At 46.6% G+C, this 27,435-nt stretch overlaps 1 protein-coding gene across 1 annotated transcript; it reads right to left on the bottom strand.

Annotated features, from left to right (window-relative positions):
- LOC140415555 (delta-type opioid receptor-like) lies at window positions 1-27,435 on the bottom strand. Its single transcript, XM_072501064.1, has 3 exons — window positions 26,894-27,435; window positions 7,013-7,368; window positions 1-3,001 (listed from the first exon to the last, which is right to left on the bottom strand). Exons 1-3 carry the CDS (start codon window positions 27,136-27,138, stop codon window positions 2,475-2,477), a joined length of 1,128 nt encoding a protein of 375 aa, XP_072357165.1. The 5' UTR covers window positions 27,139-27,435; the 3' UTR covers window positions 1-2,474.

Raw genomic sequence — 27,435 nt, 5'->3', positions numbered from 1 at the left:
AATATTTTTATTCAGTGATCTTTACTGTGGTTTGAAAGATGCTTTAAACAGCTGCTATATTCTGCAGTATAAGGGTGTTTGGCATAGCAAAGGTTAATGTGGAACTGGAGAACAGTACTGTCTACAGTGTGATGTAAAGTGTCACTTGACAAGGGGCCAGATGAGTCTAAGAATACGCAGAGACCTGTGTAGAAGTAAGCATGGGGTTAGCAGATCATCTTTTTAAAGTAAATTTAGAGTACCCAATTCATTTTTCCAATTAAGGGCAATTTAGCGTGGCCAATCCACCTATCCGGCACGTCTTTGGGTTGTGGGGGTGAAACCCACGCAAACGCAGGGAGGGATTAGCAGATCATCTTGACTATACCGTATATAAATATAATTTTTTTTTTAAGAGTACCCAATTCTTTGCTTTTTCCAATTAAGGGGCAATTTAATGTGGCCAATTCACGTAGTCTGCACAATCTTTGGGTTGGGGGTGAGCCCAGGCAAACACAGGGAGGATGTGCAAATTCCACACGGACAGTAACCTGGGGCCGGGATCGAACCCAGGTCCTCAGCGCCGTGAGGCAGCAGTGCTAACCATTACGCCACTGTGCCACCGTTGACCATACCTTATATATGTGAATAGTTATGTATTACCAACAAACACGACTATTCAATTTTACAGAGGCTGCTGAAAAAATCCTTACAACATGTTAGCATTTAAAATTCACATGACTGAGTTCAAATTCCAGGGTAATCTTCTCCAGCCCTACACCCCCTTGCGCATTGCCTTCCTTCTTAATATTCAGCACTCATCCATTGGCAGCCGTACTGCCTGATGCCGAAACTTCTCCTTAAGCTTCTCTGCCTCTCTCCTTTAAAAAGCTGATTCAAACCAATTTATTTTATCGAGGTTTTGGTCACCGGTCCTAATATGTGGCTCGGTTTGTTTGATAATGTTCCTGCGAAGTTCCTTTGAATCGTTAAAGGTGCTATATAAATGCAAGCTGTAGTTGCACCATAGACTATTACAGCACAGAAGCGAGCTAGCCATTCCTCTGAGAAGATCTGGTGATGGAAAGGGATAAAACCTGGCTGGAGAAAATGTGATCAACTGTTTAATCAATGCATTTTATAATGTCAGAAATACAATACAATAAGGGATACCTTAACCCACTTTACAGTGATAGCTTCAGGCAAATATACAGCAATATAAAATATGAACCAATAAAGTCCTCATTGACATCTGGGCAGCTGTTGAATCTCAATCTTTTTCTGTACCTGAATGCTGCAAACAACTTGTTTTCCCTCACCACTGCACCCCCCCCCCCCCCTCTCCCGTTTGATTTGGGCAACCTGTTTCCTGTCCCTAGTTGTCCTTACCTTTGTTCTGCCATTAACACGTTCTAATTTCTTAATGTGCCACTATCAGCACCCTTCTTAGTCTTTATCACCCCTATTTAGATTATGTTTGTCTTTCTGTCCACGACATCTTTGTCAATCTCCACCTATTGCTGGCCCTCTTTCCAGCCCCACTGCCCCACACCCCCTCCCCACCCCACTACAGCATAAATCTGACCCTATTTCCAATTCTCCGGTTTTGACAAAGAATCATCCAGACTTGAAACGTTAGCTCCCTTCTCTCTCCACGGATGCTGTCAGACCTGCTGAGATTGTCCGGCATTTTCTGTTTTTGTTTCTTTCCAGGCTTCCCCTCCTCTCAGGAAAGACGCGTTCATTTGTTTTTAGGGGGAGGGGCTGAGACACTCGGTGATTCCAAAGAAACAATCCCATAGTTTTCATAAAAGAGAACGATGATCGGCAAGAAAGGAAACACAAAATCTGTTTACATTCCTTCAAGATGGCTATACCTTTGCAGCGATTCCATAAAATATCTACATAATTATGTAGAGCTGATGCATTCCATCCGCATTTAGTGAGCCTTAAATTAGGAGTTTTACAATTGCGGTAATGTAGCCGAATGATAAAGGTCAGAAAATGTTTATCATCAAACAGCCAGGCACATTGAAACGTTGATGGTGCCGTATGTCAAGTCTTTGTCTGATAATGGCTGTAAAGCGCCTTGTGTATGTTTTATTAAAGGCGATATATAAATGCAAGTTGTTATTATTTCTACAATTCAAAAATCTTTGTGCCAAAGGCCATATGCATGTGTGTGTGTTACATACATGTGTGCGCATTTTCTAATTAAAAATAATTGTTGTTATTTTGCCTTATTATGAACAATCAATTAAAGTTTGTTTTCTGTTCGTAAGTTGAAAGCTAACAGGACCACATTGTGACCTCATGACCTAAATACCCCCATAAAAGTGAAGCAAGTCAGTCGTTTTAACTTTGTATTTACCATAAAGAGCGTCTTTGAAATCATTGGCTTTTTTTTAAAACTCAGTAGTTATTTGGGTTACTTCACTGTTCAGGTCCTGACCTCTCCTATAGTGTGATCCCTTACAGGGCCTGTCCACGCCTAGTCATACCGGCTTGTTGACCATCTCAGAGGGGGTACAGGCACAGACTGATTCCCTGGTGGACTTCCTGGCTTGGGTGAAGCTGTTCTGCTCCAGCCTGGAGCGCAGGGGCAGGCAGAACTCCCGGAAACAACGCTTGAAGTTCTCATCCAGGAAGGCGTAGAGCACAGGATTCAGGCAGCTGTTGGTGTAGCCCAGGGCAATGCAAAAATGCCAACTGGCCGTCACCAAGGGGCTGGGGTGGATCTCCACCAGGGTCTTGACAATGACGAAGATGTGGATTGGTGTCCAGCAGATGATGAAGATGGCCACCACCACCAGGACCATCCGTGTGATCCTCCGCAGATTCCTGTCTTTTTCTTTGGAGCCTGAAAGGAGCCGGACGCTCTTCAGGCGCAGAATCATCAGCCCGTAGCAGATGGTGATGACCAGGACTGGTATGACAAAAGCAAATATAAAGACACAGATTTTGGTCACGTTATCCCAGTACCAAGCAGGGGCTGGAAATTGTATGGTGCACATCACGTTACCTGAAAGAGAAGACAAAGAAGAAGAAGTGCATATAAATAAGGCGTTTAGTTTTTTAAAAAATATTCATTTTGAGAATATGGGCATTGCTGCTAAGGTCAGTATTTATTGTCTATTCCCCCACCCCACAGTCAGACGTCCTTGAGAAGACAGTGGCAGGTATTCTGCTTGAGAGCTCAGAGCTGCTGTCCATTTGGCATAGGTGCTGTTAGGGAGGGATTTGAACTCAGTGCTTGCTTTCTTTTGAAATGTCAAGGTCCATTTTGAAATCCATGGGGGAAAACATCCAGGCAAATGAAAATGATAAACATGCATTCACATAGCATCTTTCACATCCTCTGGGTGTCACATAACATTAAACCGCAAATGAATAATAGTTTAGGCTGCTGAACAAATAGGCAGTGTGGTAGGTACGGCAGGATCCCAAATTGCCTATTACTCTCCCCTGAAACAGACAAACATTCCAACCACACAATTAAAGACCTCTACCAATTTGGCAGCAACTGGGCTGCAAGTGGAAGAGAACAAAGAACAAAGAAAATTATAGCACAGGAACAGGCCCTTCGGCCCTCCCAGCCTGCGCCGATCCAGATCCTTTATCTAAACATGTCTTCTATTTTCCAAGGATCTATTTCCCTCTGTTCCCCGCCCGTTCATATATCTGTTTAGATGCATCTTAAATGATGCTATCGTGCCCGCCTCTACCACCTCCGCTGGCAAAGCGTTCCAGGCACCCACCACCCTCGGCATAAAAAACTTTCCACGCACATCTCCCTTAAACTTTCCACCTCTCATCTTGAAATCGTGACCCCTTGTAATTGACACCCCCACTCTTGGAAAAAGCTTGTTGCTATCCACCCTGTCCATACCTCTCATAATTTTGTAGACCTCAATCAGGTCCCCCCTCAACCTCCGTCTTTCCAACGAAAACAATCCTAATCTACTCAACCTTTCTTCATAGCTAGCACCCTCCATACCAGGCAACATCCTGGTGAACCTCCTCTGCACCCTCTCTAAAGCATCCACATCCTTCTGGTAATGTGGTGACCAGAACTGCACGTAGTATTCCAAATGTGGCCTAACCAAAGTCCTATACAACTGTAACATGACCTGCCAACTCTTGTACTCAATACCCCGTCTGATGAAGGCAAGCATGCTGTATGCCTTCTTGACCACTCTATCGACCTGCGTTGCCACCTTCAGGGTACAATGGACCTGAATTCTCAGATCTCTCTGCACATCAATTTTCCCCAGGATTCTTCCACTGACCGTATCCATTCTTGAATTAGATCTTCCAAAATGCATCATCTCACATTTGCCTGGATTGAACTCCATCTGCCATTTCACTGCCTAACTCTCCAATCTATCTATATTTTACTGTATTCTCTGACAGTCCTCCTCGCCATCTGCAACTCCACCAATCTTAGTATCATCTGAAAACTTGCTAATCAGACCACCTATACCTTCGTCCAGATCATTTATGTATATCACAAACAACAGTGGTCCGAGCTCGGATCCCTGTGGAACACCACTAGTCACCTTTCTCCATTTTGAGACACTCGCTTCCACCACTACTCTCTGTCTCCCGTTGCCCAGCCAGTTCTTTATTCATCTAGCTAGTACACCCTGAACCCCAACGACTTCACTTTTTCCATCAACCTGCCATGGGAAACTTTATCAAACGCCTTACTGAAGTCCATGTATATGACATCTACAGCCCTTCCCTCATCAATTAACTTTGTCACTTCCTCAAAGAATTCTATTAGGTTTGTAAGACATGATCTTCCCTGCACAAAACTATGCTGCCTATCATTGATAAGTCTATTTTCTTCCAAATGAGAATAGATCCTATCCCTCAGTATCTTCTCCAACAGTTTGCCTACCACTGATGTCAAGCTCACAGGTCTATAATTCCCTGGATTATCCCTGCTACCCTTCTTAAAGAAAGGGACAACATTAGCAATTCTCCAGTCCTCCGGGACCTCACCCGTGCTCAAGGATGCTGCAAAGATATCTGTTAAGGCCCCAGCTATTTCGTCCCTCGCTTCCCTCAGTAACCTGGGATAGATCCCACCCGAACCTGGGGACTTGCCCACCTTAATGCCTTTTAGAATACCCAAAACTTCCTCCTTCCTTATGCCAACTTGACCTAGAGTATTTAAACATCCATCCCTAGCCTCAACATCCGTCATGTCCCTCTCCTTGGTGAATACCGATGCAAAGTACTCATTAAGAATCTCACCCATTTCCTCTGACTCCACGCATAAATTCCCTCTTTTGTCTTTGAGTGGGCCAATCCTTTCTCTAGTTACCCTCTTGCTCCTTATATACGAATAAAAGGCTTTGGGATTTCCCTTAACCCTGTTAGCCAAAGATATTTCATGACCCCTTTTAGCCTTCTTTATTGCGCGTTTGAGATTTGTCCTACTTTCCCGATATTCCTCCAAAGCTTCATCAGATTTAAGTCGCCTAGATCTTATGTATGCTTCCTTTTTCATCTTAGCTAGTCTCACAATTCCACCCGTCATCCATGATTCCCTAATCTTGCCATTTCTATCCCTCATTTTCACAGGGACATGTCTGTCCTGCACTCTAATCAACCTTTCCTTAAATGACTCCCACATTTCAAATGTGGATTTACCGTTAAACAGCTGTTCCCAATCCACATTCCCTAGCTCCTGCCAAATTTTGTTATACTTGGCCTTTCCCCAATTTAGCACTCTTCCTTAAGGACCACTCTCGTCTTTGTCCATGAGTATTCTAAAACTTACGGAATTGTGATTGCGATTCTCAAAGTAATCACCGACTGAAACTTCAACCACCTGGCCGGGATGATTCCCCAATACCAGGTCCAGTATGGCCCCTTCCTGAGTTGGACTATTTACATACTTCTCTAAAAAACTCTCCTGGATGCTCCTTACAAATTCTGCTCCATCTATGCCTCCAACACTACATGAGTCCCATTCAATGTTGGGGAAGTTAAAATCTCCCATCACGACCACCCTATTGCTCCTACATTTTTCTATAATCCGTCTACATATTTGTACCTCTACTTCATGCTCGCTTTTGGGAGGCCTGTAGTAAAGTCCCAACAATGTTACTGCACCCTTCCCATTTCTTAGCTCTACCCATATTGCCTCAGTGCTCGAATCCTCCATCGTGCCGTCCTTAAAGAGGGTAAGTAAATCATCAAGGTTGCCACTGCCCTGGGAAGTCACGGTTAAAATCCTCCAGACTGAGTTCAAACCAGCTCCAAATCCCTAGGCATTGGGACAGTTGATAATAAGATAATGTACAAGAATGGAGAAGACCCTACTCCTGGGAAACAGGCTGGCCTTGATAAGGGTTTTTTTCATTTTCTGGTTCTCTGAAATTCTGAATGGAAGCCATTCAATCCAAAGTACCTCTGCTGGCTCTTTGAAAGAGCCATCTGGTTAGTCACACTCCCCTTGCACCACCCCGCCCCCCCAGCTTTCTAAAAGAATTCCCTTTTGAGTGCTTGTTCAATCACTCTTGAAAGTTATTATTGCATCTGCTTTCATCACGCTTTCAGGTAATGCTTTCCAGATCATAACAACTTCCTGTGTAAAAAATATCTTTCCTCATTTCTCCTCTGGTTCTTCTATCAATTATCTTGAATCTCTCTGTCCTTTGGAATCGATCGGTTTCTGTCCGTGTAAAATAGCTTCCCCTTACTCGCTTCAAATGCTCCATGATTTTGAAGGCCTCAATTAAATCTCCCCTTAACTATTCATGCTCTGAGCTGAGGAGATCAGCCGCTATCTGCGAATGATTGTTCTGCTTCAATCCTCACCAATGTCCTTCCTAGGCTGTGTGCATGCCCGGCCCCATAGAAGTCTGTTAGACATCATGCAGACCGCCTCCTCCATGTTTGTTACTGGCAGAAAATGTAACACTCCCATGCACAGGGGTTAGAGCGGGGTGGGGGGGGGGGAGGGGGATTGCTCTTGTGCAAGCACAAGATTTTACAGGGAACGTTTGTCATTGCTTACCTTTTTTATTGAGCTTGGTGACAGCCATGACCATGACTGGGACCCCTATAGCAGACGACAGCAGCCACACGCAGACATTGACGATCTTTGCATTCGCGGGTGTGCGGAAATCTAGCGCCTTAACAGGGTGGCACACGGCGATGTAACGATCAACGCTCATCATGGTGAGGGTGAAGATGCTCGTGAACATATTGTAGTAGTCAATTGAGAGCACTGTTTTGCACAGCAGCTCGCCGAAGGGCCACGTATCCATCAAATATTTGGCACTCTGGAATGGCAATGTGCTCGTGGCTAGTGCATCTGCCAGGGCAAGGTTGAAGATGTAAATGTTCGTGGCTGTCTTCATCTTCGTGTATCTGGGGAAGGAAAAAGATCAAGTAGAAGCACTGTGTTACAGCTGGGATAGTTATTTAACAGGATAGTTGTTCCCTCTCCCCATAGTGGCTGGCATTTATAGCGATGGATTTTCAGTCCAGTACTGTGCACAAGTAGCCATTCCTCGTGTAAGTCTTGACAGGCTATTCAGCACTAGAAGACTTACTGTCCAGTGCTTATCTGTCCCCACCCAGACACCCGTGGGCATGCACTTGGCTGTTGCAGTCAATTGCACAATCAGAAAATGAAACGGTGGCTACTCTTAGTCCTGCCTGCTGACCCGTGTGATACCCCCAAGCTCTCCTCTCATGTCATCAGTGCTGAGGTCAGTCAAGTCAGTGCAAACCAGAAATTGCAGTTGGTTTGCATGACTCAGTGTAGTTATCGCAAATTCAGATCGTCCCAAAGCACTTTACAACCTTGTAGTCGCATTTGCAATGCAAGAAATATGGTAGCCAATTTGCACACAGCAAGGTCCCGCAGAGAGCAATGTGGTAATGATCAGGTAATCTGTTTCAATGAAGTTGGTTGAGAGATAAGTTTGGCCTCAGCATACAAGGAGAATTCTCTTGCTCATCTTCAAGCAGTGCCATGGGAGAGAGAGAGCACACAATGTCTCACTTTAACATCTCATCCAGAAGATGCAACACTCGGAGTGCCAGTCTAGATCTTGTGCTCAAACCTCTGAACAAGGTCTTGGACCCACACGTTCTGACCCAGTTTGCTGTCAGTTGTGGTATTGCTTCTATCAGGAAAATTGGGAACATGCTCTCCGGTGCGTTAGTCAGGTGTAATTACATTTAATGAGAAATCTGTGACAGTATTGCTATCAGACCACTTACAACACTTACCACTCTATTCAATGTTAATTCCAGCCTGACACCGCCAAAGATTTTTCTGATACTATGGCTATGATAAATTTCCTGGATGTACGCATTTTTGAGTTAAAAATAAATAAATTTAGTGTACCCAATTAACTTTTCCAATTAAGGGTCAATTTAGCTTGGCTAATCCACCTAGTCTGCAGATCTTTAGGTTGTGGGGGTGAGACCCACGCAAACATGGAGAATGTGCAAACTCCACACAGACAATGACCCAGGGCCAGGATCAAACCTGGGACCTCGGCGCCGTGAGGCAGCAGTGCTAACCACTGCACCACAGTACTGTCTAAGATTAATATCTATTTGTTTTTATGTATTTAAAACCGGTAGAAAATAGATTTGTCAGAAGTGGGATTCAAACCCACACATCCAGGGGAGACTGCAACCTGAACGCAACGCCTTAGGCCACTTGACCATCCTGATCGAATGTATTTTTGAGTAAATTGGCCATGTGTTTTGTTCTTATTCCGGTTTGTGATATTTTAATACAACCACTTTAGAATAGAGTAGACAGCACTGATAGAAGCACATTAAGCAGAGCACTAACAAATTTCAGGAGAGTGTGTTCTGCTGCCACTGGGTGGGTTGGTAATTAGAGGATAATTGAGATAATTGACAACCGAACCATGGAAAAGTGCATTTTTTTCAATACAGAAAATCCCACAGGATCGTTTACATTCACCCTGAAGGACTTACATTTATTATCGTTTAACATTTTCATCTGAAAGCTGGCACCAATGACAGTGCAGCACTCCCTCAGAGTAAAATGTAGGAACAAGTATCACTTTGGCGTGTATTAAAACAATCTGCAAAGCCGCTTTATAAATCCCTTTGCTTTGGCAGATTGTAGTCATAAAAATGTGTAGCCGACTGCAAAATCAAATAAAACAATGAACTGATTATAAACTGCTTTGTATGGCTAGATGCCAACGCTCCTTTAGGTTTATGGTGTAATAAGATGAGCTGCCACTGGGCCTCTGTATTTTAGTTACCATGGGGTTACTTGACAATCTGCTGTGACATGCAAGCTGCAGCTCGGACAAGCCAGAACTTTGTCTTGATGCAAAGAGTTTTCAACAAAGGTCAGAGACAGAGAACTTGTGAATAAAGGGAAGTTCCTGAGGTATGAAAGGCTGCAGAAACTCTTAAACAACAGCAGGAAACTCTGCGATAAAAGCAAATTACTTTGGATGGTGGAACCTGAAAGATAAACAGAAAATGCACAGTCTCAGCAGTTCTGACAGCATCTGTGAAGAGAGAGAACAGAGCTAACATTTCGAGTCTGGATGACTCTTTGTCAAAGCTAGAGAGAACTTAAAATAAGATGAGATTTATACTGCTGTGGGGCGGTGGGGTGGGGGTGGGGGGGCTTGGTGGGTGGTGCGGAACAGTGGGGCTAGTAATAGGTGGAGATTGACAAAGATGTCATGGACAGAAGGGCAAAGAAACTTATTTGGTGGTGTTAATAACTAAGAATGGTGCTGATAGTGGCACATTAAGAGATAGTAATATGTTCAAGGCAGAGTAGGAATAAGCATTGTGTCAAAAAGCAACCTGGAACAGGGAACAGATGGCCCTAGTTTTTTTTTTTGGGGGGGTGGGGGGGGGGGGAAGGGAGGCAATGGTGAGGGAGAAACAATCAAAGGAATAAAATAACTTTATAGAAATAAAAATGGGGTGAAGTTGGAGGAGAGTTCACAGTCTGACGTTGTTGAATGTTTCGTCCAGAAGGCTGTAGCGTGCCTAATTGGAAGATGAGGTGCTGTTCCTTCAGTTTGTGTTGGGCTTCACTGGAACATTGCAGCAGGCCAAGCATGGAGATGTGGGCATGAGAGCAGGGCGGTGAGTTAAAATGGCAAGCAACAGGAAGGTCTGGCTCCTTCTTGCAGACGGACTGGAGGTGTTCTGCAAAGCGGTCGCCCAGACTGTGTTCAGTCTCTCCAATGTAGAGTAGCCCGCACTGGGAGCAATAAATGCAATAGGCCAGGTTGAAGGGGATCCCGTGAAGCGCTGCCTCACCTGAAAAGAGTGTTTCGGCCCTGGGACGGTGAGGAGGAAAAGGGGCTGGTGTTGCACCTTCTGCGATTGCACGGGGATGTGCAGTGGGAAGAAGGTGAGGTGTTGGAGGGATGGAGGAATGGACCAGGATATCCCCGAATTAACGGTCTGTGCGGAATGCTAACGGGGAGTGAGGGGAAGATGTGTTTGGTGGTGACATAAGGCTGGTGTTGGCGGAACTGGTGGAGGATGATCCTTTGAATGCGGAGGCTGGTGGGGTGAAAAGTGAGGACAAGTGGAACACTATCCTGGGGCGAAATTCTCCGGTATCGGCGCGATGTCTGCCGACCGGCGCCCAAAACGGCGCAAATCAGTCGGGCATCGTGCCGCCCCAAAGGTGCGGAATCCTCCGCATCTTGGGGGGCCGAGCCCTAACGTTGAGGGGCTAGGCCCGCGCCGGACTGATTTCCGCCCCGCCAGCTGGCGGAAAAGGCCTTTGGTGCCCCGCCAGCTGGCGCGGAAATGACATTGCCGGGCGGCGCCTGCACGGGAGCGTTAGCGGCCGCTCACGGCACCCCGCGCATGTGCAGTGGAGGGAGTCTCTTCCGCCTCCGCCATGGTGGAGACCGTGGCGAAGGCGGAAGGAAAAGAGTGCCTCCACGGCACAGGCCCGCCCGCGGATCGGTGGGCCCCGATCGAGGGCCAGGCCACTGTGGGGGCACCTCCCGGGACCAGATCGCCCCGCACACCCCACAGGACCCCAGAGCCCGCCCGCGCCGCCTTGTCCCACCGGTAAGAGAGGTGGTTTAATCCACGCCGGCGGACAGGCAACCTAGCAGCGGGACGTCGGCCCATCCGGGCCGGAGAATCGCGCGGGGGGGGGGCCCGCCAACCGGCGCGGCGCGATTCCCACCCCCGCCGAATACCCGGTGCCGGAGAATTCGGCAACCGGCGGGGGCGGGATTCGCGCCAGCCCCCGGCGATTCTCCGACCCCCTCGCCCCTGGTTCTGGAAGCGAGGGGAAGGAGTGAGATCTAAGGTGCTGGTAATCGGTCGCACATGGTTGAGAGCCTGTCAACCATAGTGGGTTGGAACCATGATGAAGGAAGACATGTCAGCAGCACCGCTTTTGGAAAGTGACATCATCGGAACAGATGCGACCGAAGGGAAGAAATGTTACTGTCCGTGTGGAGTTTGCACATTCTCCCCGTGTTTGCGTGGGTTTCACCCCCACAACCCAAAGATGTACAGGGTAGGTGGATTGGCCACGCTAAATTGCCCCTTAATTGGAAAAAAATAATTTGGTACTCTAAATTTGAAAAAAATAAAGGGAGGTAATTTTAAATTGGACATTTTGGAGGATCAGGAGCCAGTGTAGGCCAGTGAGCATATGTAATGGATGAGTTTTACTTGGCCCTAGGGCTGGGATACCCCTGAAAAGTGTACAGATGGTTGATTTATACACTAAAGGACTTCACACTGACTGCTTCAAAATATTTCTCTTTCTCCTCCCTCTCTCTCTATTTCCCTCTCTCTCTATTCCCTCCTCTATCTCCGTCTCTCTTTTTTCTTCACCTTTCTTTCTTTCTTTGTTTCCCACCCTCTCATTCTATCTCTCCCCTCACTTTCCCCTCTCTCCCTTGCCCCTCCCCCTCTTTCTCTCCTCCTCCCCTCTCCGCCCATCTCACTTCCCCTTCTCTCACTCCTCCTCTCTCTCTCTCTCTCTCTCTCTCAACTTTCTCCCCTGCTCTTGTGTCCTCCCACTCCATCCCTCTATCTCTCTTCCTTAGTCTCTCTCTCTCTCTATCTCTTCCTCTCTCCCTTTCTCTCTCCCTCTCTCTGATCCCTCTCTATCTCTTACCCTCCTTCTCCTGCTCCTATTTGTTCTCCTTGTTGTTCCTTCTTTCACCTCTTTGTCTCTGCTTTCTCTCCCCTCCTTCTTTCCCTCTTTTTCTGTCACCCTCTCCCTTTCATTTTTCCTATCAGTCACTTGCAATAACCTGATTTTCAGTCGGGAAAGATGATTTTGTGTCACAGTTTTCTTGGAGGTCGAGGACCCTAAGTCTCTCAAACCATGGTGAATTCATACTGTAAATTATGGCTGAAGAAAAATCAAAGATTATGATAACTGTAGGCACAAAACAAAATCTATCTGGACTATTCTCCAGGCAGTTCAGACAGATCTGAAAGCAAAGGAAAAAAATGGGCTAAAATTGGGCGAGAATACAGTGTTTGAAAAGGATTTACGGGCACTCGCTGATGTTATAGAATGCAAGGCGCAGATAAAATCTGTATAGGCTTCACCAGCTCCTGTGATCAGACAGATTTGTGTTCAGCCCCAGTTTATACTTCAGCCCATCCCTTGTGGCATAATTTATGTTGGCCATCCTGATGTGAGCATTATTATAACGGGAGCAGCATGTCCCTTGCCCCAGCCTGAATTCTAAAGGTGGGATCTTCTGTCTAGCTACCCTCACCTTGGGCGGGATTCTCCCCTACCCAGTGGGGCGGGGGGTCCCGGCGTGATGGAGTGGCGGGAGCAGGGAGGTCTCCGTACCTTTAGGGGCCAAGCCCTCACCTTGAGGGGCTAGGCCCGCGCCGGAGTGGTTTCCGCTCCACCGGCTGGCGTGGAAGGCCTTTGGCGCCATGCCAGACAGGGCCGAAAGGACTTCGCCGGCCTGCGTAAGTCCACGCATGCGCGGGTGTGTCAGCGGCTGGTGACGTCATCCCTGCGCATGCGCAGGGGAGGGGGTCTCTTCTGCTTCCGCCACGGTGAAGACCATGGCGAAGGCGGAAGAAAAAGAGTGCCCCCACGGCACAGGCCCGCCCGCGGATCGGTGGGCCCCGATCGCGGGCCAGGCCACCGGGCGGGCATCCCCCGGGGGCAGATCGCCTGCGATCCCCCCAGGACCCTGGAGCCCACCCGCGCCGCCTGCTCCCGCCAGTAAGGTAGGTGGTTTAATCTACGCCGGCAGGAGAGGGTTGACAGCGGCGGGACTTCGGCCCATTGCGGGCCGGAGAATCACCGGGGGTGGGCCCGCCGACCGGCGTGGTGGATTCCCGGCCCCGCCGAATCTCTGGTGGCGGGGAATTCGGGACACGGCGGGGGCAGGATTCACGCCAGCCCCCGGCGATTCTCCGACCCGGCGGGATTCTCCCCTACCGGCGGGGCGGGGGGTTCCGGTGTAATGGAGTGGCGGGAACCACTCCGGCGTCGGGCCGCCCCAAAGGTGCGGATGTCTCCACACCTTTAGGGGCCAAGCCCTCACCTTGAGGGGCTAGGCCCGCGCCGGAGTGGTTTCCGCTCCACTGGCTGGCGGGAAAGGCCTTTGGCGCCACGCCAGCCGGGGCCGAAAGGTCTTCGCCGGGCGAAGCATGCGCGGGAGCGTCAGCGGCTGCTGACGTCATCCCCGCATATGCGCAGGGGAGGGGGTCTCTTCCGCCTCTGCCATAGTGAAGACCATGGCGAAGGCGGAAGAAAAAGAATGCCCCCACGGCACAGGCCCGCCCGCGGATCGGTGGGCCCCAATCACGGGCCAGGCCACCGTGGGGCACCCCCCGGGGCCAGATAGCCCCGCGCCCCCCCCCCCAGGACCCTGGAGCCTGCCCTCGCCGCCTTGTCCCGCCGTTCAAAAGGTGGTTTAATGCATGCTAGCGGGACAGGCATTCCAGCAGCGGGACTTAGGCCCATCGCGGGCCGGAGAATGGGCGGGGGTGCGCCGGTCCGACTGGCGCGGCGCGATTCCCGCCTCTGCCGAATCTCTGGTGGCGGAGACTTCGCGACACGGCTGGGGCGGGAATCACGCCAGCCCCCGGCGATCCTCCGACTCGGCGTGGGGTCGGAGAATCCCGCCCCTTGTTCCTATGGCTTTTAGATTTTCAGTTGTTTTGGGAAAAGCCCAGATATTGATTATTTTCTTGGGCTTTAAAGTCCCAACTGATTATCGGGGGGACGGGACGGGGGGAGGGGGGTGCGGACAGATAAAGGCTTTAGATGTTTTCATATGTTCACAATTTTATACTGATGAATGTTGTAAGTAGTGGAAGATTTTGTTGGATGTTTAATAGTTGGCAGGCATGATATGAATGCTCCTATGAATGTCATGACAACCCTTAATTGGTTTGTCCTTTATGGCAGGAGCATCTGATGGGCTCCCAGAATCTATACGATGAGGTGGGGAAGTCACCCATCAGACCTGAGCATTCCACCGCATGTCAACCCAGAATTCGGAGTTGGGGCTCCAGCATCCACTTGCTGGTACTGTCTGGAGTGGGATTCAAACCTGCACTTTCTGACTTAGAGAAGAAAATGGCTTGCACTGAGCATGAAGATACAAAAATAATGACCCGAGTTTAATTCCAACCTTGGGTGACTGTCTGTGTGGAGTTTGTATGTTATCCATGTGCCGACGTGGGTTTCCACCAGGTGCTCCGTCTGGTTTCCTCCCACAGTCCATAGATGTGCAGGTGAGGTGGAGTGGCCATGATAAATTCTCTCTTAATGCCTAAAGATGTGCAGGTTGGGTGGGGTTGCGGCGATAGGGTGGGGAAGTGCGCCGAGGATTGGTGCAGACTCGATGGGCTGAATGGTCTCCTGCACTGAAGGGATTCTATGACAATGATACCATCTTAGACTGTTAATTAACCTGCAGATCCTCCACTGCTTCCCAAGTAAAAACAACAACAAAAAACCTGGAAGAGCTGAAAGGGTGACAGAGGAAAGGATGAGTTAAAATAGGAGATGTTGCATCAAAACTTGATTTTCACACAGCTCTTAGATGCTTTATTCAATACTGAGATAATGCAGAGGTAAATACAGGGCAGTATCCTGTGGGTTGCATAAATCAATGACTCAATCCTTCTCCATTCCTGCACACAAATAGTGCTGGAAGCCAAGAACAAAGAGAATCTTCTCTCATTTTTGTGAAAAGGTTGCAATAAATTCACCCCACACAATAAAAATTTGACAGGAATTGGAATCCTACTTCTTCCCCCGGATTTCTTATTAGATAGTTGTATTTTACTTCACTTTGTTGGTCACCATCTACCTGTGCAAAATTCATAACAATATGAATTGTTAATGATGTCAGTTTTCACGACATCATTAACCTATGGCTAGCCATTACCCAGCATTTTCTTTATTTTTCTAGCGATGAAACAGTGCTGGATTATTTCCTGTCACTTGGTTCCCCAAGCAGCTGTTTGTCTTCATTCTACTTGGACATACATTCATAGGACATCATGACCTGAGCTTCTACTGAAATTCCTTGCCGTTGGCACAATTTCACTGACCACCAGCTCTCTGAGCCTGTAGCATCCAGAGCTATGCTTCTCATTTACTGCACCCTGGGACTGATGTCTTCCCATTGTGCTGATTGAATATATATTACCACCAAACATCTTGGAAACAGACAAGACTTCTGTGTTTCAGGATTATGTTGAGACTCCGAGCCTGTCAATGGCAGAAATCTATCTGCAGGTTTAATTAATATCTAACCGAAGCGATACTAACAGTGCATATGTCTGCAAGACAGGACACAGTTGCCATTCCCATTATATATTATGGTAATTTCAACAGTGCAACCACCAGCGCTGGATGACGCATTGACACTCCCGAAAGACTTCCATTTTTATAATACCTTTCACATCCTCACATTCAAACCACTTTACAAGCAATGAAGGACTTTTGAAGCATGTTCACTGTTCTAATTAGGAAACGCAGCAATCAAATTGTGCACAGCCAGTGCCATCAAAAAGCAACATATTAATCACCAGATAATCTGTTTTCTTGAGTAATGTTGGCTAAGGGATAAATATTAGCCAAGACACTGTGGATATAAATTGCTCATCTCTTTAAAAAAATCATCCTGCCAGCCATTCTGATTTCCCTGCTACAAAAGCAAAAGATTGCGGATGAAATTGAAATGTTGGAGACGCTCAGCAGGTCTGGCAGCATCTGTGGAGAAAGGAGCCAGGCCATTGAACTGAATGAAATGCTTAATGAAAGGTCAACAGCTTGAAACATTAATTCTGATCCTCTACCCACAGATGCTGCCTGACTTGCTGAGGGCTTCCAGCTGTTTCTGTTAATATTGTGATTGCCCTTCCCTGGTCTGTTTTAAAATGTCTGTTCTGACTTTACCACAAATTGTTCCATGCCCTTCAAAACATAATAAAGATATATCATCCAAAACATAGATGATTCATATCTAATATGCTTTTGTGTCTTCATTCAAAGCATCAACTGCTCTCCAATGCATGGCTTTTTGAAAAGAACAGCATTGTTTAAAATTGCCTTTGATTTAAATATGAAAGGTGAAATTTAGAAATGTTTAGCCACAAATGCAGTCAAATGTCTGGATTATAGAGAAGCAATTTGTTTCTGACAGCGTCAGGTCCCCAGTGAGTTTCTGAGTATGTTTGGTTACAGCCTTATGGACTGCAGACATGAGATAATGTCTAATTGAAATTCTAAACACTGATATAAAGATCACTGGGTTATATCAACATTTTGTGAAATGAATGGTTTGTAAAGGGCTCTTTAATTTGGTCTGTCAAATGTCACGGACAGCTGATAAAATACAGATGGATCCGTGGGAACATCCTCTGAGAATGCAAAATTGGACAATTGCCACCCAGCACTCCCTGCTGACTACGCATAGTCCCATTAAGCTCATTAATATCCTCAAGCGCTAATGCTAAAATCATGATAGAGAATGTCAGGTCATCTAGAAATGTCATTTGTTCAATGGTAGTCTCTTCATCACCTTCCTTTGTCCTGAATCAATTATTTATTTGAGTTGTGAGTTGATATGATATAGCAGATGACTAGTGCATTGAAGTTTTCACCCTCTCCTGGTGCTCTGTTAAACTCTTGAAATTATATTTACAGTGCACATGTACTTCAATGGCTGTAATACACTTTAGGATGTCCTGAAATCATGAAAGGGTCTATATAAATGTAAATCCTTTCTTTCCTGATTTCTATTTCCTTGTTACAATGAAGCAAATCCCAGTATTGCTTCTATTCCTATTGTGCAGATTTACTTAAGACCTTCTGTTGCTGTGTGCCTGAATGCTCAGCACCACTGCCAAAAGGAACAGGACTTGACCTCTCCTAGTCAGCTGTCTTGATGGTTTGGCGAGTGAGGTATGCTTCCAGTTTAACACTGAGCTCTCCATACCAGAAGGTTTTGTAGAACAAATTCCTAGTTGGCTATGAGTTAGCTCTCAGCTTTTGCAGCAAGCTGTGCCACTTACAAGTGCCATCAATATTTTGGGGCAAAATCAGGCAGTGGGTTCTTGCTCCAGATTGCCATCCATTTACTACATCTAGGAAGGGGTTATAAGTGCAGAGGTCTGCTTCAGAAAAGATCAGGCTCAGTTTTGACATACATGATGGAATAATCTGCCAACACATGGAGCTAGATATTTCACTTGGCTATTTAAACAAGGTACTCGATAGCGATTGGTGCCCCTGGAATCGGGGTAAGAGGTGGGAGGAAGTTTGGAGAAAATCAAAGAATTGGGTTGAAAAAAATCTTTTGTACATTGTATCCCCTCTCAGCAAGCAATGATTACTTCCATTTGGCTGACTCATTGGGAAATGTTAGTGTTCGGAAATAGGAGTCATTTTTCTCTTCCCTCACATCAGCAGCTAATATGTTGGATAGTGTTCACTCTCCTCGTTGTATGATTGGTGCCAGCCCAGGTTTTTTTTATCAATCCTATCCATATATTTTAATTTTTATTATTTTTTTCCAATTAAGCAGTAATTTAGTGTGACCAATCCCCCTACCCTGCATATCTTTGGGTTGTGGGGGTTAGACCCACGCAGAGACAGGGAGAATGTGCAAACTCCACATGGACAGTGACCCGGGCTGGGATCAAACCCAGTTACTCAGTGTCATGAGGCAGCAGTGCTAACCACTGCATCATCATGCCACCCGTCCATGTATTTTTAACATTATTTTGTTGTGAATCCATCTATATATCGCACCCTTGTTACTCTACCTACAGATCTCGTAGTTAACTATTGTCATTCTTTGTTTTTCATAAGGAAACAAATTCAAGAAGAAAAGAACATGCCCAGATTCTGTGCCAGCTTGCCTCAAATGACAGCACTCCTGTTTCTCAGTCAAGAAGTATAAGGGACATGCCAGAACACGAGAACACACTCGAGACATTCCAATGCAGTATTGAGGAAGTGCTGCATTCTCAGAGATGTCTTCTTTCAAATGAGACATTAGTCTTACTTTGGTGGTCGGGAAGCTAATGGAAAAGGTCCTGAAGGATAGGATTTATGACCATTTGGAAAGATGCAGTTTAATCCGGGATAGTCAACACGGATTCGTGAAGGGTAGGTCTTGCCTCACAAATTTGATTGAATTCTTTGAGGAGGTAACTAAGTGTGTTAATGAAGGTAGAGCAGTTGATGTCGTTGTATACATGGATTTTAGTAAGGCGTTTGATAAGGTTCCCCATGGTCAGCTCATGAAGAAAGTAAGGAGGTGTGGGATAGAGGGAAATTTGGCCAATTGGATAAGTAACTGGCTATCACATAGAAGACAGAGGGTGGTGGTGGATGGAACATTTTCAGACTGGAGACCAGTTACCAGCGGTGTACCACAGGGATCAGGGCTGGGTCCTCTGCTATTTGTGATTTTTATCAATGACTTGGAGGAGGAGGCTGAAGGGTGGGTCAGTAAATTTGCTGAAGACACCAAGATTGGTGGAGTAGTGGATGAGTTGGAGGGCTGTTGTAGGCTGCAAAGAAACATTGATAGGATGAAGAGCTGGGCCGAAAAATGGTAGATGGAGTTTAACCCTGATAAATGCGAGGTGATCCATTTTGGTCGAAAGAATTTGAATGCGGATTACAGGGTCAACGGCAAGGTTCTGAGGAATGTGGAGGAATAGAGAGATCTTGGGGTTCATGTCCACAGATCTCTGAAGGTTGCCACTCAAGTGCATAGAGCCGTGAAGAAGGCTTATAGTGTGTTAGCGTTTATTAACAGAGGGCTTGAGTTTAAGAACCGCGGGGTTATGCTGCAACTATACATGACCCTGGTGAGACCACATTTGGAGTATTGTGTGCAATTCTGGTCACCTCATTATAGGAAGGATGTGGAAGCATTGGAAAGGGTGCAAAGGAGATTTACCAGGATGCTGCCTGGTTTGCAGGATAGGTCTTATGAGGAAAGGTTGAGGGAGCTAGAGCTTTTCTCTTTGGAGCGGAGGAGGATGAGAGGCGACTTAATAGAGGTTTATAAGATAATGAGGGGGAGAGATAGAGTGGACGTTCAGAGACTATTTCCTCAGGTGGATGTAGCTGTTACAAGGGGGCATAACTATAAGATTCAGGGTGGGAGATATAGGAGGGATGTCCAAGGTAGGTTCTTTACTCAGAGAGTGGTTAGGGTGTGGAATGGACTGCCTGCTGTGATAGTGGAGTCGGACACTTTAGGAACTTTCAAGCGGTTATTGGATAGGCACATGGAGCACACCAGAATGACAGGGAGTGGGATAGCTTAATCTTGGTTTCGGACAATGCTCGGCACAACATCGAGGGCCGAAGGGCCTGTTCTGTGCTGTACTGTTCTATGTTCTAAACAAAGCTTGCTTGGTCAGGCAGATGCAAAAGCTTCCATGACACTATTCACAGAGTAATGAGTTTTCCTGGGTGACCTGGCCAACATTTCTCCCTGAGGCAAAACTACCAAAAATCAGATGAGTTGGTTATTGATCTAATTTGTTGCTGGTGTTGCTTGCTTGTTGTGTGCAGTTTAACTGTTGTATTTACTTTTTAATACATCAGCTGCACTTCGCAGGCATTACTGGAGCCGAAGGACCAAATTTGATCTAGTTTAACGTGAGGAAAACTCCAATGGTGAAGAGCGTTAAGAACCATTGGTCCATTATTACCTGTTTCCTCTCAAAGCAAAAAAACGACTTCCAAAGCGACTTCTGCTGCACCTTGGTATGTGCAGAGGATAAAATATTGTAAAAATTATTGTTCAATTTATTTTAACTCTCTGTATTCATTACAAGGAATGACACACAGGAATATTGGAACTATGTCTCACTAGTTCAGCTGTGGTTGATAGAAATACACACAAATATTCTGAAACATGGTTTGCTTTATAACCAGATGATGTTCATAAAACTGCAGTAAATGTTGTTTAGAAATGGGTTGCATTTATTCAGCACCATCCATAACATCAGGATATGCCAAAGTGTTTTCCAGCCAATTAAATACTTTTTGCAGAGTAGCCACATTGTAATGTCCATGATAAGGAAGCCAGTTTTTGCACAGAAAATTCCCACAAACAGCATTGGCTTAGTAATCACAGAATCATTGAATCATATAATTTACAGTGCAGCAGGATTCCATTCGGCCTATCGTGCCTGCACCGCCCCCCGGAAAGAGCACCCCACCTAAACCCACACCTCCAGCCGATCCCCACAACCCAGTAACCCCACCTAACCTTTTAGGACACTAAGGGCAATTTAACATGGTCAATCCACCTAACCTGCACATCTCTGAACTGTGGGAGGAAACCGGAGCACCCAGAGGAAACCCACGCAGACACGAGGAGAACATGCAGACTCCGCACAGACAGTGACCCAAGCGGGAATCGATCCTGCGATCCTGGAGCTGGGAAACAACAGTGCTGTGCTACTCTGCCGTGATCAGATAATAGTTTGTTGTAATGTTGGTGCAGGTAGTAGGGGTAAATATCGGCCATGAGCAGAGGTGGACTTTCAGAGAAACACACAGCGCTGCAGCATGGGGCCCTGGCCAATGGGAAGACCCCATATGGAGAGGAGACTGTTGTGGTGGGAACACCATGGGAACACCAATCAGAGCATTGGTAGCTCTTATTTTGCTGATAAACTCAATACATTTGAATGAGCTTATTAGCAGGTGATACAGAACAACATCAAGTTCTGATTGCTGGACTCACCTTTAGGGTGGGAAAACAGTTTGCCAGACATTGAGAGGCGTTGGACACTTAGAACAGTTCAGACACGGGTCTCCTGAATTGGTGTGAAGCTTCTGAACTTTCATTGACTACAAAGGAGCAGCCTGAGGCAAACGTGAGCTCACCGACCTAACATCCTGATGCGAGCCTGCAAAGCCTTCAGTGAGGCGAGGGAGGAAGAGGTGCTGACCAATAGCCATCGAGGGAAGCTGTGGGTGAGTCCTGACCTACAGGCCAGTGCTCGGAACGGTGGTGGGCAAACAAATAAAAAGAACAGAGACCATGAGGCCAGTTGGTCAGCAGGAGCCATGCAGCCAGCCAGGAGCACACGCAAGGGGTCGATGCTCAAGGCCCAGCCACCCAAGTGAGAACTGAGAGGTGAGTAGAGCAGCAGGGAAGGGGTTCAGTGTCATTGGGGGCGAGGCTCGATGTCATTGGGGGTGAGGTTCAATGTCATTGGGGGTGAGGTTCGATGTCATTGGGGGTGAGGTTCGGTGTCATTGGGGATGAGTTTGGATGTCATTGGGGGTGAGGTTCAATGTCATTGGGGGTGAGGTTCAATGTCATTGGGGGTGAGGTTCAATGTCATTGGGGGTGAGGTGCGATGTCATTGGGGGTGAGGTTCGATGTCATTGGAGGTGAGGTTCGATGTCATTGGGGGTGAGGTTCAATGTCATTGGGGGTGAGGTGCGATGTCATTGGGGGTGAGGTTTGATGTAATTGGGGGTGAGGTTCAATGTCATTGGAGGTGAGGTTCGATGTCATTGGGGGTGAGGTGCGATGTCATTGGGGGTGAGGTTCGATGTCATTGGAGGTGAGGTTCGATGTCATTGGGGGTGAGGTTTGACGTCATTGGGGGTGATGTGCGATGTCATTGGGGGTGAGGCTCGATGTCATTGGGGATGAGGTTCGATGTCATTGGGGGTGAGGTTCGATGTCATTTGGGGTGAGGTCCGATGTCATTGGGGGTGAGGTTTGACGTAATTGGGGGAGATGTGCGATGTCATTGGGGGTGAGGTTTGATGTCATTGGGGGTGAGGTTCGATGTCATTGGGGGTGATGTTCGATATCATTGGGGGACCACCATATCATCAGGGGTCAGGATGTCACGTGGGCCCTCCACAAGGAGGAGAGCATGGGGCACCCAAAAATGTAAGTCTGCCTCTGGCCAGGAGCCAGGACAGTTGGGTGAACTCCACTGTTCTTCTCCAAAATAATGCCATGGGATCTTGCCTGAGAGAGTCAATCGGAGTCTCGTTTTAGCATCCAAAAGATGGCAGTGCAGGATCCCTTCAGTGCTGTCCTAGAGCGTCAGCCTGGATTATGTGCTTGGATCTATGGAATAGGATTTGCACCCACTATCCACCGATGTAGAAGTGAGCATGCCTCTGGCTGAGCCACGAATGATACCTGGACAGTGAAGGGAATGGGCATGAAACCTTGTGCTTACCGATAGTTGCACATCTCAGCACCAGTAACTCCCCGGAACCAGTCAACCCAGGTTTATTGATGGAAATGCTCCCCACCAAGTGCAGATGGCCAGAAGTGAACACTTGGGAGCTGAACAAAGGATGGGGGTAACCCATCGCCTGCAGGGGAATGACAAATGGACAGGAGACCTTTCAACAGGACTGGGTTAAATCTGAAAGGTTAATTTGGGCATTTCAGATTGCAGATTGCTCCCGATATTTTCTTTGAGATTTTTAATACTTCTTTACTTTCCTGGTATCTCTGCATATTCGACATCCGAAGGGAATGGGGATACCTGGCAATTGATATCATATAAAAGCTTCAGTTGAATCCCAATAAGAATGCTTTCCGCTAACAGTTGCATTGGTGTAACATTTCGTTATATGAGTGTAGCAGATCCAGGGACTGCGATTTTAATCAAGCTTTACACACAGATAGCTAATGGGTAGGTAGTCCAACGAAATCCATCTTTGCCTTGCAGTTCTTTATCTGAACAGTAGGCGGTGCCGTTGCCACGTTTTCACACACTGTCCATTTGCAAAATTAGTCCACATTTTAAACACAGGGAAATTGCCAAATGACCCTTGCATTTTAGATTCAAGATTGGACAGCCGAATCCCTTTGGAGATATTGGGATTGTGACACGTTCTGCTAGTCCTATCCTTAGCAACAAAACTAGGACTCAGATAACATTGCTCATATCTAGCTCGTTACCAAATGAGCTGGCGTAAGGGCGCAATAGTTACAGCAATTGTAACTATTATTCAAGTATATCTGTAGAGATAACTGATTGTTGTATGTATAAGTTTTTAAACTTGAATTCCAGTTAAGTTACATGATGCATTAAAACTATATTTAATTTCAAATCACAACGGAGCAACTTCAATTGCGAAACACTTCATAATGATCTCCACGTTGCTTGTGTAATTTGTGTATGTTTGTGCTGAGTTGCATATCGATGGCTTCTGTGGGTGTGTTTGCAGTTTAAAAAAATTTGCATATGTCCTGCCTATTCTGTTAATGGAGAATGATTGATCAGATCTAGACCTTGTTATGGGGTCCCATGTGTTCTGTGGCCTGTGTGCTGACTTGTGTTTTTGGGAGGGGGGGGGGGGGGTGGGGGGGGGGGGGGGGTGAGGTGGGGGATGGGGTGGGAGGCATTCTTACGTGTTTATAGTTGTCATTGTACGGTTTGAATAATTGTCATTGTGCGGTTGTTTGTGGGTATGGATTCCGGATGTACTTTTGTGACTGTGTGCATATATGTGAACCGGTGTGTTTGCGTGTGTGTTAGTTGGTAAGTTTGTGTGTGTGTGTTAATGGGTATGTGTGTGTTTGTTAGTCGATATGTTTGTGTGTGTTAATAGGTATGTGTGTGCGTTTGTCGGTATGTTTGTTAGTTGGTAAGTATGTGTATGTTAGTGGGGATGTCTGCGAGTTTGGGTTGGTGGGGATGTGTGTGTGTTTGTCGGTATCATAGATTATCATAGAATTTACAGTGCAGAAGGAGGCCATTCGGCCCATTGAGTCTGCACAGGGTCTTGGAAAGAGCACCCTACCCAAGGTCAACACCTCCATCCTATCCCCATAACCCAGTAACCCCACCCAACACTAAGGGCAATTTTGGACACTAAGGGCAATTTATTATGACCAATCCACCTAACCTGCACATCTTTGGACTGTGGGAGGAAACCGGAGCACCCGGAGGCAACCCACGCACACACGGGGAGGATGTGCAGACTCCGCACAGACAGTGTCCCAAGCTGGAATCGAACCTGGGACCCTGGAGCTGTGAAGCAATTGTGCTATCCACAATACTACCGTGCTGCATGTTTGTGTGTGTTTGTTAGTTGGTGTGTGCTTGTTAGTGTGTGTGTTAGTGGGTATATATGTGTGTATTAGTGTGTGTATGCATTAGTGTGTGTGTGTGCATTAGTGTGTATTAGTGTGTGTGTGTTAGTGGGTATGTTTGTGTGTATTAGTGTGTGTTAATGGGAATGTGTGTATGCTTGTTAATCATATATTTTTGTGTGTTCATAAGTATATGTGCGTGCTTTTGGGTATATGTGTGTTTGTTAGTCGGTAAGTTGTGTGTTAGTTGGTAAGTGCGTTTGTTTGTTGTGCGTTAGTGAATATGTCTGCGTGTGTTAGTGGATATGTCTGTGTGTATTAGTAGGGAAGTTTGTGTGCTTGTTAGTGGATAGAACATAGAACATAGAACATTACAGCGCAGTACAGGCCCTTTGGCCCTCGATGTTGCGCCGACCTGTGAAACCACTCTAAAGCCCATCTACACTATTTCCTTATCGTCCATATGTCTATCCAATGACCATTCGAATGCCCTTAGTGTTGGTGAGTCCACTACTGTTGCAGGCAGGACATTCAACGCCCTTACTACTCTCTGAGTAAAGAACCTACCTCTGACATCTGTCATATTTATCTCCCCTCCATTAATTTAAAGCTATGTCCCCTCGTGCCAGACATCACCATCTGAGGAAAAAGGCTCTCACTGTCCACCCTATCCAATCCTCTGATCATCTTGTATGCCTCAATTAAGTCACCTCTTAACCTTCTTCTCTCTAACAAAAACAGCCTCAAGTTCCTCAGCCTTTCCTCATAAGATCTTCCCTCCATACAAGGCAACATTCTGGTAAATCTCCTCTGCACCCTTTCCAATGCTTCCACATCCTTCCCACAATGCGGTGACCAGAATTGCACGCAATACTCCAAATGCGGCTGCATCAGAGTTTTGTACAGCTGCAACATGACTTCATGGCTCCGAAACTCATTCCCTCTACCAATAAATGCTAACACACCGTACGCCTTCTTAACAACCCTCTCAACCTGGGTGGTACAAACCCAAGTTTGTGTGTGTTCGTGGGTAAGTTTGTGTGTTCGTGAGCAAGCTCCTGTGTTAATGGGCGTTTTTGTGTGTTAGTGGATAAGTTTCTGTGTTCCTGGGTAAATGTGTGTGTGTATGTGTTAATGGGTATGTCTGTGTGTTAGTGTGAATGTGTGGCCGTGTTGGAGGATGTGATCCAGCTGTGTATATATCTGCATTTGGAGCTTTGTGCTGATTTGTAACTTTCTTCGTCGTCTGTGCTTCATTGTCATTTAATTTCGTGTTATGAGCCGGATTTTTAGTCGACCTGTAGGCGACCCGATCCTCGATTACACAGATATTGCCATGTCGTCAGCAGGGAGGGCAAGTTTACGGCTATACCCGGACAGAAAACATCCCCAAACACAGTCACTAAGTGGAGGAAATTGTGGAGTTGTAAGGTTTTCAGATATTTTTGCTGAGTTGGGGCAGCTCCCAAGCTAATCTCGAATTGAATGCACCGTCTCCAAAAGCAGAACCTCAAATCTAGGATATAATGTTCCCTTAATAAACGCATTAAGCGAAGAAAATACCACTTAAATTGTTTGCTAATGTGAAGTGGAGCACTGACAGACCCCAGCCGCATGTCAAAACCCTGCCAGCTGCTCTGAGCCTGGGAGTCCAGTTATCTTGACAGAGGAGACATTTCGGTGTCTGAGTGTATGGGACGGTTCTACAGCCTGACTGGGGGCGGGTATATTGTAAAGGAAAGCTACATTGAAAATAACCATAGATCTTTTCCCTTAAATTTGAATAAAATCCTCGCCAGTTCCATTGATTAGTTTTGGGAGCGGATTGTGGATGGCAGGAATCTGGTGGGGACTGGACACGAGGTTGAAGGAACCGAGCTCGGTTGGCAATGATTTTTAAACATCGAAGTTGAAACTTTTTATTGTGACAATTTCAGTCACTTGATCGATTTGAGGAGCAGAATGATAAGCAAAAAACGGATTTGATCTCTTATTTTCCACTCCAGGTTGTTGAGGTTTTTCGACAACAGGGAGGACCCATGATTTTAAATTTTAAAATACTGTCTCAAATCCCCCGTCGCAGGCAGCCGTGATCAGCAACAACTCGTAAAGTGGGGGAACGGGTAAGTTGGAAGGCTGGGAAGACAACGGGAGTTAAAAGGTGGCAGGAATTACAGAGTATACTTTTTTTTTTGGGGGGGGGGGGGTATTGCTGAATTCAGGGGGCAATGCGCCAGATTTCTCCTTGTCAGTGTGGTCTCTGTGTTTTAAATCTGTTACTCGCCCGGTTACTGCTCCGGGGCAAAGGAATCGCCTCCTACCTGACAATCCCGTACATGACCAGGAAATTGCCAATCAACCCGACCACACACACCACCGAGTAGAGAGCTGTGATGGCAATGGCGATGACTGTGGACGTGGTGCTCTTGACTGGCTCCAGTTCCGCGGTGCTATTCAGGCTCCCATTGTGGCCAAAAGTGGCGTTGAACGCCAGAGCCCAGTACAGTTCAGCAATATTGTCGGTGGACAGCTCTCGTTCAGCACTCGAAGTAGTGGACAGCTCCATTGCACTCTCTCGCTCTCTCGCTCTCTCTATCTCTCTCCCCCTCCCCCGCCAACAGAAGGGGGAGAATAAAGAATTCCTATTGCAACTTCGGGACTGATTTCCTCCCCCACCAGACTCAGAGCGCCTCTTTAAACTTGCAGCTTCGAATGTTACTGCCCCGTCTGGAATGGAGTGCACTCCTGTGCACCGATACACCCCAAATAATGGCGAAGGAATAAGGCGAGGCGTCTTTGCAGGCTGGGATCGAGATCAGGGACTTGCAGCTTCTCACTCGCCACTCTGGTGATTTCTTATAAA

This window comes from Scyliorhinus torazame, chromosome 1, assembly GCF_047496885.1.
Source record: "Scyliorhinus torazame isolate Kashiwa2021f chromosome 1, sScyTor2.1, whole genome shotgun sequence".
NCBI lineage: Eukaryota > Metazoa > Chordata > Chondrichthyes > Carcharhiniformes > Scyliorhinidae > Scyliorhinus > Scyliorhinus torazame.
The sequence above is the reverse complement of the archived record's forward strand: the minus strand, read 5'-3'. Positions and strand labels throughout refer to the sequence as shown.